Source organism: Physella acuta, unplaced genomic scaffold, assembly GCF_028476545.2.
Source record: "Physella acuta isolate Inbredline_101_S28 unplaced genomic scaffold, ASM2847654v3 ptg001480l, whole genome shotgun sequence".
Lineage (NCBI taxonomy): Eukaryota > Metazoa > Mollusca > Gastropoda > Physidae > Physella > Physella acuta.
Window position 1 is genome coordinate 135,001 of NW_026732995.1, and position 15,528 is coordinate 150,528.

The following is a 15,528-nucleotide window of genomic DNA, read 5'->3' on the forward strand; positions in this document are numbered from 1 at the left end:
CTTTTCATGTTAAAACTGAAAACTAAAATGATAAGGAATCACCCACAGAAAAAGAACACACACACACTCTTTCTCACACACACATATACACATACAGTTAAATCCTATTTAATGTCCAATTCATTTCTTTTAAAGTCTAATTCCACTTTAAAAAATAAAAACAAAAATAAAGACAGATTCTTTTCTATTTATCATTTTTCTTTTGAAAATAATTTTTTTTTGCTGTAATCATATGTAGCATTTAGTTGTATAATAAAATAAAATAGGCTAAATAAGTTTTGATAATAGTTTATTCTAAAAAAAAATTTTATAAACTTTTTAAAAAAATGCTTATTGTGTGTAGCATTTTTAGAAATAAATGTAACAGTATTACCTGCAGCATATTGTGATGTTTTTCTCTCAGTTTTGCTGATGGGAAATTAGAAGAAATAAACTGCATGATGGAATTCACATCAGGATTTTCTCCACTTACACGCAATATTATGGTGTAGCCATTGCCAAATCTGAATGATTGAATATTACTTTAGTTAACTAAATCACTATGTAACTGGGATAAGAAAATGAATTAACTTAAGCCTTTGATCTTGTAGGCAGCAGTCTCCAAACAGAATATTTCCCTAGTTTATTGACTACAAATTTTGTACCAATATTGGACAAATTTAGAGATTACACACTCATCCATTTTAATTTAAACTAGTTTTTAGCAAAATCAATCAGTTTAACTCATTTATTTTTTATGTGTTTCATACTTCCCAGACATCAAAACTAGCTAACCTATTTTTGAGGTGTTGTATACTCCCTAGACATTGAAATGTTCCATTGACCATAATGGCAAGTCTGTTACAAAGAGCTTCACACTCCTCCATGCTGAGTAATAAAGATATTTTGGAATAAATTAGTTTTAACAAGACAAAATAAAAAATAGTGATTGTTAATGTGTGAAAAATGTGCCAAAAATAAATACTGATCACTTTTGTATTCCCAATATATTTTCAGATTCATGCAATTTAAGGGGATATTTTTATTAATAATGCAATTCCCACCATATTTTCAGACACTTTTGTCATGAGGGTATTATGATGGCTTTCATAGGAAAAAAGTTTAAGGTAAAAAAATGCACATTTTTTAAGTTTTGCATAATAAAAGAGCACCCTTATATCGTAAAACAAATTACCCGCTACAGAAACGCAGACAAAGAGAAATGCAGACAGCTCGGACCAGGGGAAGAATGGATCTCCCGATGGAGAATTTATGAAGCCGGGTGGTGAAAGCCAATATGTATTGGAAACTACCAGGTCGACCACCATAATTTCCACCAGGTCCACCATCAATATTGGAGCTTGGAATGTCCGCACAATGTACGAAGCCGGAAAAGCAACCCAAGTAGCAACAGAAATGAGATGCTATAAAATAGCTATCCTGTGCGGCTCAGGACAAAAAAGGCTGATAACAGGAGAGCTACTGCTGTACTCAGGCCATGAGGATGAAAATGCACCACATACTCAAGGAGTTGCACTCATGCTATCAAACCAAGCACAAAGGGCTCTCATTGGATGGGAGGCACACTGCCCGTGGATCATAACAGCTACCTTTAAAACTAAAATAAGACGAATAAACATGGACATAATACAGGCCAACGCCCCAACAAATGACAGCAAAGAGGAGGACAAAGACGCATTCTACAACAGGCTAATGACCGTTATCAAGAACCGCCCAAGAAGAAACATCCTTATACTCATGGGCGACTTCACTGCTAAGATTGGAAGCGACAACAGAGGATATGAAGAATGTATGGGACAGCAGGGTTTAGGTGAGATGAACGAAAACGGAGAAAGATTTGCTGACTTGTGTGCCACAAATAATTTAGTCTTTGGAGGGGGTCTCTTTCATCACAAAAGGATACATGAAGCTACTGGCTACAGGACATTACCCCCCTGGAAATTTCCCCCCCCCCGGACATTTCGCCCCCCCCCCCCGTATTTCCCCCCCCCCAGGAACAATTACCCCTTGTCAATTACCCCCCCTCGGGGAATTACCCCCCCCCTCTCAAGTTAGAATCCTAACTCTAACTAGAATTCTATACCTTTATACTACTTTAATCCAAACCTTAAGAAAAAGACCAAAACCTAAGCACCCACCTTAGCCTAAAACTTCACACAAAACCAAAACCAACGCTAGACACAACCCTAACCCTAACCATAACACTAGCTCTAACCCTAACCCTAGCCCTAACCCTAACCTTAACCCTAACCCTAACCCTAACCCTAACCCTAGCCCTAATCCTAGCCCTAACCCTAACCCTAGCCCAAAACCTAACCCTAACCCTTAACCTAGCCCTAGCCCTAACTCTAACCCTGTCCGGGGGGTAATGTCCTACTGGGTGGGGGGGTAATTGACAGGGGGGTAATTGACAGGGGGGAAATGCCCTGTTCCCGAAGCTACTTGGGTATCACCCGACTTGTCTACAGAAAACCAGATAGACCATATATGTATCATAAAAAAGTTCAGGAGATCACTTCAAGATGTACATGTCAAGAGAGGAGCTGATGTTGCTTCAGACCATCACCTACTGGTAGCTAAAGTAAAACTTAAACTGAAAAAAACATGTTGGAAAACAAAAGGAAATACAGATACAACACAGGCCTGCTAAAGGACCCATCTAAACTCAATGAATTTAAACTTCATATGTCCAATAGGTTTCAGATACTACAAGAACTAATAGAAGAGGAAACATGGAAAAAAACTAAAAGCATACTAACATCAACATGCGAAGCAGTGCTAGGCCCTATCAGAAGACAAGCGAAGGAATGGATATCAGCAGATACCATGAAAATTATTGAAGAGAGAAAAAGAAAGAAGGCAACATAACAATAGCCGCACACGGGCTGCTAAATTAAAAGCACTGGAAGAATACACCTAAACGAACAAAAATGTCAAGACACACAAGGAAAGACAAATGGAGTTATTTGGAACTGCTGGCAAGAGAAGCGGAAAAAGCACTGTACCATGGTAATATTAGGGACGTGTACAATACAATAAAGAAGATATCTGGTAAGTACAGTAAGCCAGAGAGGCAAGTGAAGACCAAAGATGGAAAGATAATACCTGATGCGGAAGGACAGAGGAAGAGATGGGCAGAACATTTTGAAGAACTACTGAATAGACCAACACCAGAGTGCACGCAAGACATACCACCAGCTGAAAGTGACCTCCCTATAGACTGCAACCCACCTTCAAAAGAAGAGATACATAAAGATTTATAAAGCAGCTGAAAAATTGCAATAGATGGTATACCAGCAGAAGTACTGACAGCAGATATAAAAACTAGCTCCACACTACTATACACACTCTTCAAGAAAATATGGGAAGATGAACAAATACCAGAGGAGTGGAAGGAGGGACTACTTATAAAGCTTCCAAAGAAAGGTGATCTTAGCGCATGCTCTAACTATAGAGGAATAACACTTTTGTCCATCCCAGGCAAAGTCTTCAACAGAATATTATTAAACAGAATGAAGGAAGCGATAGATCCCCAGTTTCGAGATCAACATGCAGGCTTTAGGAAGGAAAGGTCATGAATAGACCAAATTGCTACCCTGCACATCATCATTGAACAGACCCAAGAGTGGAACTCATCTCTCTATATTAATTTCATAGATTATGAGAAGGCCCTTGATAGCAGTCAATGTGGAAATTGTTGAGACACTACGAGGTGCCACAGAAAATCGTCAACATTATTATGTCTTCATATGAAGGTCTCAAATGTAGAGTAGTGCATGGCCAACAGACTACAGAGGCCTTCCCAGTACGGACTAGAGTAAGGCAGGGTTGCCTACTTTCACCATTCCTGTTCCTGCTGGCCGTAGACTGGATTAGGAAGATGTCAACAAAGAAAACGCAAAACGGTATACAGTGGACACTGTGGAGCCAGCTGGATGACCTGGACTTGTCTGATGACCTGGCCCTTCTTTCCCACACACCAACAGCAAATGCAGGATAAAACCAACAGGGTTGCTAATTTTTCTACATGTCTGGGCCTGAACATCCACAGAGGGAAAAGTAAAGTTCTTAAACTAAAGTCAATGCATCAAACAGCAACCCTATAACATTGGCAGAAGAAGCCCTAGAAGAAGTGGATAGATTTACCTACCTTGGAAGTATTGTTGATAAGCAGGGTGGGACAGAAGCAGACATAAAAATAAGGACCAACTAAAAAACGTTTGGGGTTCTGGAGATTTAACCGTTGGAATAAAAATCCGGATCTTCAACACACTAGTAAAACCTGTTTTACTCTAAAAAAAATGGAGCTGAGACATGGAGAATAACTGCTATAAATAAGAAGAAAATACAATCATTTATAAACGCATGCCTCAGAAAGATCCTGCGAATTCACTGGCCTAAAACCATCAGAAATGATGTTCTATGGCAACGGACAAATCAACTGCCAGTTGAAGTAGGGATCCTCCAGAGAAAATGGAAATGGATTGGCCACACACTCAGAAAGCCTGTATCCAGCATAACAAGACAGGCCCTCACCTGGAATCCACAGGGCAGGAGGAGGAGAGGCAGACCAAGAAAGACCTGGAGACGTGACCTCGAAGAAGACACCAAGAAGATTGGATACACCTGGGGACAGTTGGAGAGACTAGCCCTGGACAGAGACGTCTGGAAAGCTCTTGTCAGCTGCCTATGTCCCAGTAGGGACGACAGGCAAACCTAACCCATAATAAAAAGAGTGCAATTTTTTGGACCTTATAGAATTCTGACCAATAGTTTGCTTTTTAATACTTACTTTCATGTGCAAGAATGATAAATGTTCAGGATATTATGTCAAACACAAGAATGATAAATGTTCAGGATATTATGTCAAACACAAGAATGATAAATGTTTAGGATAAAATGTCAAACACAAGAATGATAAATGTTTAGGATAAAATGTCAAACACAAGAATGATAAATGCATGTGATTTTTAAATGTGAGCCTACCTATGTGATGTTAGAATGACAGAGCGGCCAGATTTTACTATGTTATTTATGCAGTTCCATAAAAATCTTCTGGCACCAGGATCCATTCCAGTTGTTGGTTCATCCTAAAAAAAAAACAATTGTTTTCACTTGTTTATTTCAAATGTTTTGCCAAGTGATCAAAAGACTGAATTATAGAAAAGGAATCTCCTTATTTTATTTATAATCATTTTTCTGTGTTTTTTAAATAAGTTGTACAAATTTTAAGTTTTTCATATTGGGTGGGGGCAGGGTAGGGTAAAATAAAAAAAGAAAATAATATATATATATATATATATATATATATATATATATATATATATATATATATATATATATATATATATATATATATATATATATATATATATATATATATATATAAAACATTGTAGAATGATTTCTAATTTAAAAAATAAAAATCTCTAACCAAAAAAATGATAGGTGGATTTCCAATGAGAGCTATAGCAGTAGACAATTTTCTTTTGTTCCCACCACTGTAGCTGCTAGAGATTTTATCAGCATGGCGCACAAGTCCTAATCTTTTTATAGCCCAGTCTGCTACCTGAAAACAGATACATTTTGTTTTAAAAAATTTTCTAGCTATTTAAACATAAAATAAAACTAAACAGGAAAAGTTTTAAAAAAGGAAAAGTTGTAGCCTATTTTGTCAGTTTATTACACTAAAATATAATATCGGATGCTATTTGTTGCTTCACAAATTCTATGATTTCATAAAAGCTGAAGTTATCTGTGAGTCTGAAATATTTAAGTCAAGATGGAAATTCAAATCATTTAGTTGAAGAGCCTGTCTGTTTTATTCATTTTTTTTCTAGTATTTATATTTTGGATGTCTTGCTATCTCATGTTTTCCATCCCATGATTTAAATGTATTAATGGTCAGCTAGTATAAAAAGAACATAAAAATATGATACAGAACCTGAAAAAAAAAGTATTTTTTAATTTATAATTTTTTTTTTACTTAATCTTGTGTCCAGTACAGGGTGGACAAACTCAAGACTATGTCCAGTGCAAGGTGGACAAACTCAAGACTGTGTCCAGTACAAACAGGTGGAAAAACTCAAGACTGTGTCCAGTACAAGGTGGACAAACTCAAGACTGTGTCCAGTACAAGGTGGACAAACTCAAGACTATGTCCAGTACAAGGTGGACAAACTCAAGACTGTGTCCAGTACAAGGTGGACAAACTCAAGACTATGTCCAGTACAAGGTGGACAAACTCAAGACTGTGTCCAGTACAAGGTGGACAAACTCAAGACTGTGTCCAGTACAAGGTGGACAAACTCAAGGTTTCTTACAGTTAGAAAACAACATCTGCTTAGAAAAATTAACTAATACACATATTAATAAAATACATAAATAAGTTCTAATAACATGCTTTTATTTAATTACTAGGTACCAATTTCAAGTGAATTATAGGCCTATATATTTTTTACTGTTATACTTATTTTGAAAAAAAAAATTATAAAATAGTTATTGGTCAAAACACAATGTGCTTTACTACACGTTGAACGATATTAGTGACACAGCAATGAAATAACTTAGTAGCTAAAAACCCTCAACATTTAATATAACATAGGCTACCAATACCTATTAGAAAAATTAAAACCAAATTATATACATTATTAGTCAAATGCACACACTGATTAAGAGACTTAAATGATTCAGTTAAAAACCCAGCTGTTCAATCGTCATTATATTATTTTTTAAACGTGAATTGTATTATTTTAAACGAGAAATTGTATGCATTTCATAGCGTTCATCTTGTGATAAGTAGATTTATAGGATCTAGATCTAAATCAAATTTGAACGAAATAATTCATTTTTTCATAATCTAAAATTGGGAGATGACGCCAGTTGTGTTGTGTTCTTTCCGTAGTTTAAACATGTGGTATGTGACATCATTGTTTATTGCGTTCTTGTCACAACTAATTAAAAATGTGTTTCTACTTTCTTATGTTGATTTATTTTTATTTTCTTTCTTGAAATAAAATTTAGTTTATACATTTAAAACACTTCAACAAAAGTCTGTATTTTTAAGTTCTCCATATATTGTTGAAGATACTGATCTCTTAGGCTCGGGACATGCGGACAGAGAGAGAGAGAGAGAGAGAGAGAGAGAGAGAGAGAGAGAGAGGTGCGCACATGGTCTTTTATATATTAGGATGCACTAAATATGAGACAATAAATGATTTTCTTTAAATATAATAAATAACTACTATTTTACTAACTACAAAGAAATCGTGGGTTGCTATATTATGTGTTGAATAATTTTACTACAATTTAAGAAGCAACCCATGCTTTTATTTTTAGCTATTTTATTAGTAGTTCATTATTATATATAAAGAAAATGATTTATTTTCTCCTTTTTAGTGCATAATTATACAAAAGCGTAGGGGTCGGCGTGGTCGAGTCGGTAAAGCTCATGGTTGCTAAACCGAAAAGTCTCGAGTTCGAGCCCTCGGGCAGATGAGGCTCGTTAGCTGGGGACAGCAACTCTTCTAGGAGAGACAACTCCAAAATTAAACAACTGCTGCCTTGTAGTTTGTTCTTGGTTGGACAAAGGCTATGGAAGCAAATCCAAAAAGAAAAGCAGGCTGAAATCGGAGTCAATGGCCTCAATGGCGCATAACCAGTTGACACGTAACGCTTGATTGTGTTGGAGGCGTGGTCGAGTCGGCAAAAAGCTCATGGTTGATGAATTCGAACAAAGTCTCGAGTTCAAACCCACTTGCAGATAAATCTCGATCCCCTTCAACACTAATAATTAAGAACGAAGAAGAAGAAGAAAATACAAAAGTGTGTTTTTCAAATATTTTTTTAAAAAATTTTCAGTACTTTAAAACTTTAACATTTTTAATACAATAGAATTGCAAAACTAAAATCTGTTGTGCACCAAATTAACATGAAAATGTACATATAATTGCAATGTATGTAGTACTTTATATAGGAAATTTTAATTAATTCATAAAAAAATTAATTGGGTATCCAATTAAGTTCAAGTTGATTTCAGGTGGCATTATATTTTGGTCTTAGCCCATGTGCCAAGTTTGAAACAAATTGGTCAATTAGAAGTGATCTTAATTTTGCTCAGCAGTTCCTGTCCATGACGATGCATGACAAAAGCAGGAAAGAAAGAGGGAGCAAGTTAAATAAAAGCTTGTAAAAATCAGACTTACTGTTTTGACATTTGTAGATGAAATTCCTCTTACTCTGGCATAAAACTCAAGATGTTCTCGGCCAGTCAGTAGTGGGTCAAGGGCATCAAATTGAGGGCAGTAGCCCATAAACTGACGGACTTTGACCATATCTTGGCTTACACTAAAAGAAATTCATATTTTAAAAAGTGAAAATTGTTACAAATTAGTGAGACTTTTATATTATACATTTAGTATGGAGTTTTATGAAGTTTTTACTCATGAGATTCAAGAATTATGTAGGCCTGTGGACAGAATTGTAAAGTTAAAGTCTGGAGGATAAAGATGTGCAGGGCACATGTTTTGTAACTCTTCTACCAAAATCACAAGGTAGTCATTTAAGTGAATCCTCAGTGTAGGCATCTTGAGGTAAACACAACCAAGCTACACATAGAGGCAGCTTGAGAGTTAGCAGCCCCCTATCTCAGCAGGAGTGAAGTGAGATCATAACTGTAGCTAATTTTGATATTTTAAAGCATATTTAGGATTGTTATTTTAGAGATATATTGTCTGTCAATTTATTTGATATTTGTAAGAGGCTAACCTGTGAGCATTAATGAATGCATCTCCTGATGTAAGACTTTCATCCCCAGTCAACATTTTGAATGTTGTTGTCTTACCAGCACCATTGACTCCCAACAGACCAAAGCATTGACCCTTAGGTACTCCCACATACAAGTGATCAACTGCTGTCATTTTACCTTTTTTTCCAGGTTTCCAATAAACCTTGAGATAAAGATAAATTAAAGCTACAGTGCATGTTTGTGATTTTATTTAAAACTAATTTAAGCAGTCACAAAAAATAAAACTACAGAGTTGTAGAGAAAAAAATTCATACCATTTTTACACAGATTGTTTGCTTAAAATGTGTGTATGTAATGAAGTTAATATAAGGAACAAATTTGTAGAGATTAATTGTAAATTCTGTTGTTAATTTAGGTGGCATTTCCCAACTGGAGAACAAGACAAATTCTCAGTAAAAGGTCACTTATATGATTCAGTATGATAAACGAGTAGTTCACTTGTAATAGCCTTTCCTGTAGCTAATAGCCTTTCCTGTAGCTAATAGTATGATTTTATGCCATAATCCAGACAAGATGGCAGAAGGTTAAGTGTTTTCTTGTAGGGCAAATGAAGTAGAGTTAATCTGTTTCCAAAGAGGAACCTCCTCCACAGAGTTGATGATGGGGTGGTGATGTTGTAGTTTCTGTAGCTTGGTTTGTTGAGCCCCTTGCTCAATTCTCCTCCTGTTTTAACTGAGCTTGGGACCAACTTTGTAACTTCAAAAAAGGCAGTTATAGAGATGGTAGCTCAATGATATTGAGCTGCCAACAAAATTTCTATCATGCACAAACTACATGAAGACTCTCTGAGATATTCCACAAGGGAATGCCAACCAAAATCCCTTCAACTTGAAAACAGGAGTGAAAAAGAGATGAATTTCTTACTTTGAGGCTTCTTTAGATACTCAATTCAGTTTGGTTTGACCATGTTGGTCAAATTCCATTGGATTTTTGTAGGTCGTTTATATAGTCTTCTGCCAGATCCAGTAAATTACCATCAAGAATATCATAAATTAGATGATGGTGAGACTCCATATTGAAAAGTGGAACACATCAACAAAGCTCCAAACATAAATTGTATTACTATAATTAATTCTTTCAATGCATTGCCATCCAAAACTTTCAATTTGTTTTGAGTAAGTCTTCTAGTAAATAATTACTGACTTTGATTTTGTTTGGTTGTTTCCATAGGATCTTCTTCCTGGGAATAATGCTTGATAAAAGACAAGATCAATCCTACTACCAGGTGAAGCAGTAGTTACTATTACCATGCTATCTTCATTCAGTATTTCATTTGACACCAATGAAGATAATTGAAGCAATAACTTTTACAATAATTATAATAACTTTTGCAGTTATTTTTACAGCATGTAACTGTAATATAGTGAGACTTGTGAAGTCAAGGGAACTCACTCTTCTGTATTAGTATTATATTTATATTGTTATCTTGAGTGATGTCCCTTACATGTTATGTATATAAGTGTCTCGTGACTTCCGCCCTCTCTCTCTTTCCTCAAGGTGTAAATAAAGTACTGTTAACAATCAATGTGGCTTCTCGTCAGTGATTCCAATCCATCACATTGGCGACGAGGATAAATAATCCACTAGAAGGAGCACCTACTTACGCAAAAAAGAGGTTTGCTAGAGCATATTGGCTAAGTATTTCTAGAATAATGGCGCTGTATGGCCAAATAAAAGAATTTGATTCGAATGATGAAATCATTCATGATTACCTAGATAGGTTAAGCTTTTACCTTGAAGCTAACGACGTGACGATAGAAGCCAAAAAGAGAGCTGTTTTGTTAACAGTCATAGGGCCTCAACAATTTAGGCTACTAAAGGACTTATGCGCACCAGCTAGTCTAACTACCAAGAGCTTTAACGAGCTGAGCAAATTGCTAACAGACCACCATGCGCCTACCCCATCAAAGTTTCTATGTAGAGCTAGATTTGACAGTAGGACTCGTCAACCAAACGAGTCAATATCAGAATATGTTGCTGCGTTACGTCATTTAAGTAGATTTTGTGAATTCGGAGACACGCTGTCTGACAGAATATGTGAAAAGTTTGTGACAGGTGTAAACAGCCCTGATGTTCAAAGAAAGTTGCTGCTCGAGTCAGATCTAACATTGGAAAAAGCAATACAACTTGCAACTTCATTCCAGCAGTCATCTGAGGCGGCAAAATCTCTAACGCCTTCAGAGATCCATGCAGTAAACAGCAGGTTAGTCAACAAACATCAACCCCATCAGAGCATTTCAACTTATGCTAAACAGCCTGCACATTTAAATCCTAGATCTAAATCTAGTAATAATTATCAAAAATGTCATCGATGCAAAGGTCCCCATGCATCTCATCGATGCAAGTTCAAGTCTGCAACTTGTTATAAGTGCAGTAGGCAAGGTCACATTGCCAAGGCCTGCTTTGCAAAGTCTTCGTCTGTTGCTAAATCTAGCCAGTCAAGACAGTACCGCAACCAAAGGCAGCACTATGTTAACTCTCACCAAGACTACCTAACCCAACCAATGAACCACTCTACCTGTGAAAATGCTCAAACTGATTCGCAGCCGGATTTCAACCTGTTCTCTGTGAAATCAATAAGTCATGCTCCCATCAATGTACTAGTTTATATCAACGGTAAGAGCATCAGCTTCCAACTTGACACTGGAGCATCTCTAACAGTCATCACAAAGAAGGACTTTGACGCTGTCACAGGAGGATCAGTGCCTCTACAACCATGTCACAAGTGTCTAACAACATACACTGGTGACAATGTTCCGGTAATAGGAGAGTGTATGGTTCATGTAAGTTATAATGGTCAAAGTGTTAAACTTCCTCTTCTTGTGGTTGAAGGAAATGGACCACCATTACTAGGTAGGAACTGGTTAAGTAATCTTAAGTTAAATTGGGAGAGTATATGTTCATTGAACAATGCAAGAGAATCTAGTCTTACTTCAATAGATAAAGTAATATCTGAAAATAAAAGTGTTTTTTGGCAATTCAGGTTTACTAAATGATAGAACAGTGAAGATAAGCATTAAAGACACAAATCCAAGATACTGCAAAGCAAGAGTTCCACCTTATGCAATGAGGAATAAAATTGAAAATGAGCTAAGTAGATTGGAATCTAATGGCATCATAAAGAAGGTAGACTATTCCGATTGGGCAACGCCCATTGTGCCAGTGTTAAAGAAGGATGGTTCTATAAGAATTTGTGGAGACTATAAAACTACACTGAATAAGCAAATAGAGCTAAATAGGTACCCTATACCTAACATTGAGGAAATTTCTTTGAATTTGGCAGAAGGAGACAAATTCACTGAATTAGACTTTAGTCATGCTTACACTCAACTAGAACTGCATCCAGATTCAAAAGTCTATACGACAATAAACACACATAAAGGACTCTACCAATATGAAAGACTATGTTTTGGCATATCATCTAGCCCTGGAATTTTCCAAGCTGTCATGGACAGTATTTTTAAGGATATTCCAAATGTGTGTGTGTACTTTGACAATGTGTACATAACTGGTAAGAATGACACTGAACATCTTAAAACACTTGATAAAGTATTGAAAATTGTTGGTGAAAAAGGTTTAAAGATAAACAAAGATAAATGTCAATTCATGCTGACAGAAATTAGTTTTCTTGGTTATATATTAAGCAAGCAAGGTATCAGACCTCAACCTAAGAAAACAAAAGCCATTAAAGAAGCACCCAAACCTGAAAATACCCAACAACTAAGAGCTTTTTTGGGCTTGATAAATTACTATGCAAAGTTCATAGGAAATCTGTCTGGTAAACTATCACCACTGTACAAGCTGCTACAGAAAAATGCAACTTGGCACTGGGGTAAACAACAAGATACTGCTTTTAATACAGCAAAAGAGGCTTTGTCTTCTGACACCTTACTAACTCACTATGACCCAGGGAAAAGACTTATATTAACATGTGATGCTTCACCAGATGGTGTAGGAGCAGTCTTGTCCCACATGGATGAGAAGGGTGACAGACCCATTGCTTTTGCCAGTAGATCTTTGAACCAGGCTGAGAAAAATTATTCTCAGTTAGATAGGGAAGGCTTAGGCATCATTTTTGGTGTTAAGAAATTTCATAAGTTTCTGTTTGGTAGGAAGTTCACCATCTTTACAGATCATAAACCATTGCTAGGTTTATTTGGAGAAAACAAAACCCTACCTGAGCATGCCTCACCAAGAATTCAAAGATGGGCTATCACACTAACTGCATACAATTATGAATTGAAATACAAACCTGGATCTGAGAATAGTGCAGATAGTCTTAGTAGATTACCTTTAAAAAACCAAAGCCTTAGTTATGTACCAGAAGATGTATTTGTTCTCTTCACTATCATGGATAACTCCAATATAAATGTGAATGATATTAAAAGAGAAACACAAAAAGATGAGTGCTTAATAAAAGTATATGAGTACTGTAAGAATGGTTGGCCTGAAGAGTCTGTGAATGATGACTTAAGGCCATATAAAATAAGAAATAAAAACCTTTGTGAAGATAATATAAAAGATGGAGAAGATGCAGTCCATTATCAGTCAGAGTTGCCTAAACAAAGTATTTGTAACTTAATAAATGATTATGGTGATATGGCAATTTCAAATGTTTTAAAGAGAATACATTAGTAAGAAGGAATGTGATCATCAAACAACTTTGCTAACATCATTAGCACTTACAGAAACTAAAAGAAACTAAAAGGGTAACATCAAAAGTAAATACCAAACAGAAGAAGCTAAATGTGACAATGAAAGAGTAAACAGGTTATTAGCCAAATACCGCACAACTCCTCATATAACAACAGATGTTGCACCATGTGAATTGCTATGTGGTAGGAAAATTAAAACTCATCTTGACCTACTACATCCAACTGTTCAAAGGTCTGTTTCCCAACATCAACATACACAAAAAGTAAATCATGACAAATCATCCATTGAAAGAGAATTTGGTGTTAATGACAATGTGTATCTAAGAAATTATGGGAGAAAGGAAAAATGGATACCAGGTCAAATTGTTCAATGTACAGGACCTGTGTCTTATAAAGTAAAAACAAATGATGGACTTATTGTCCGTAGACATGCAGACCAGTTAAAAATAACTTGTGCAGATAATAAGTGTGAATCTATCAATCCCACCAAATCTGAACAGTTCACACCAACTCAGTTTGTTCCACAACCAAGTTCTGTTGATATGAGTGAACCAAGTTGTCTAGAGTCAGAAAATGTAAATTCTGGAGTTAATGATTTAAATCCTAGACCTCCTGAGATAGAGAATCCAAATGGTCAGAATATTGAGTCACCAAATCAAAAGCCACTGAGAAGGTCAAGCAGGACAATCAAAGTCCCAAATAAGTTAGACCTATGATTTTAAAGGTCAAAAGGACTTTGACATCATTGTTTTGTATTTTAATTATGTTGTAACATATTGTGCATTGTTTGTAAGGATGTAATCTACCATAGTGTTCATGTTACAATATAATTGGTGATTTTAGGATACTATCAATTGTTCTATTGAGAGATGTGTTATTGTGTTCTAAGGGTAAAGGGATGTAATAGATTGAGATAATTGTGAGGTCAAGGGAACTCACTCTTCTGTATTAGTATTATATTTATATTGTTATCTTGAGTGATGTCCCTTACATGTTATGTATATAAGTGTCTCGTGACTTCCGCCCTCTCTCTCTCTCCTCATGGTGTGAATAAACTACTGTTAACAACCAATGTAGCTTCTCGTCAGTGATTCTAATCTATCACACCGCACAACTCCTCATATAACAACAGATGTTGCACCATGCGAATTGCTATGTGGTAGGAAAATTAAAACTCATCTTGACCTACTACATCCAACTGTTCAAAGGTCTGTTTCCCAACATCAACATACACAAAAAGTAAATCATGACAAAACATCCATTGAAGAGAATTTGGATATAATGAGAATGTGTATCTAAGAAATTATGGGAGAAAGGAAAAATGGATACCAGGTCAAATTGTTCAATGTACAGGACCTGTGTCTTATAAAGTAAAAACAAATGATGGACTTATTGTCCGTAGACATGCAGACCAGTTAAAAATAACTTGTGCAGATAATAAGTGTGAATCTGTCAATCCCACCAAATCTGAACAGTTCACACCAACTCAGTTTGTTCCACAACCAAGTTCTGTTGATATGAGTGAACCAAGTTGTCTAGAGTCAGAAAATGTAAATTCTGGAGTTAATGATTTAAATCCTAGACCTCCTGAGATAGAGAATCCAAATGGTCAGAATATTGAGTCACCAAATCAAAAGCCACTGAGAAGGTCAAACAGGACAATCAAAGTCCCAAATAAGTTAGACCTATGATTTTAAAGGTAAAAAGGACTTTGACATCATTGTTTGTATTTTAATTGTGTTGTAACATATTGTGCATTGTTTGTAAGGATGTAATCTACCATAGTGTTCATGTTACAATATAATTGGTGATTTTAGGATACTGTAGATTGTTCTATTGAGAGATGTGTTGTGTTTACTAAGGGTAAAGGGATGTAATATAGTGAGACTTGTGAAGTCAAGGGAACTCACTCTTCTGTATTAGTATTATATTTATATTGTTATCTTGAGTGATGTCCCTTACATGTTATGTATATAAGTGTCTCGTGACTTCCGCCCTCTCTCTCTTTCCTCAAGGTGTAAATAAAGTACTGTTAACAATCAATGTGGCTTCTCGTCAGTGATTCCA

The 15,528-nt window shown here is 35.9% G+C and overlaps 1 protein-coding gene across 1 annotated transcript in view; it reads right to left on the minus strand.

The window, feature by feature from the left end:
* Positions 1 to 15,528, minus strand: part of LOC131928247 (phospholipid-transporting ATPase ABCA1) — a 64,950-nt gene that overhangs the window by 8,598 nt on the left and 40,824 nt on the right. Inside the window, exons 44-49 of the mRNA XM_059284209.1 lie at positions 8,767 to 8,948; positions 8,205 to 8,346; positions 5,435 to 5,569; positions 4,987 to 5,090; positions 775 to 867; positions 374 to 503 (exon numbers count right to left, since the gene is read on the minus strand). Coding sequence (XP_059140192.1) covers positions 374 to 503; positions 775 to 867; positions 4,987 to 5,090; positions 5,435 to 5,569; positions 8,205 to 8,346; positions 8,767 to 8,948 — 786 coding nt within the window. The remainder of the gene's footprint in view (positions 1 to 373; positions 504 to 774; positions 868 to 4,986; positions 5,091 to 5,434; positions 5,570 to 8,204; positions 8,347 to 8,766; positions 8,949 to 15,528) is intronic.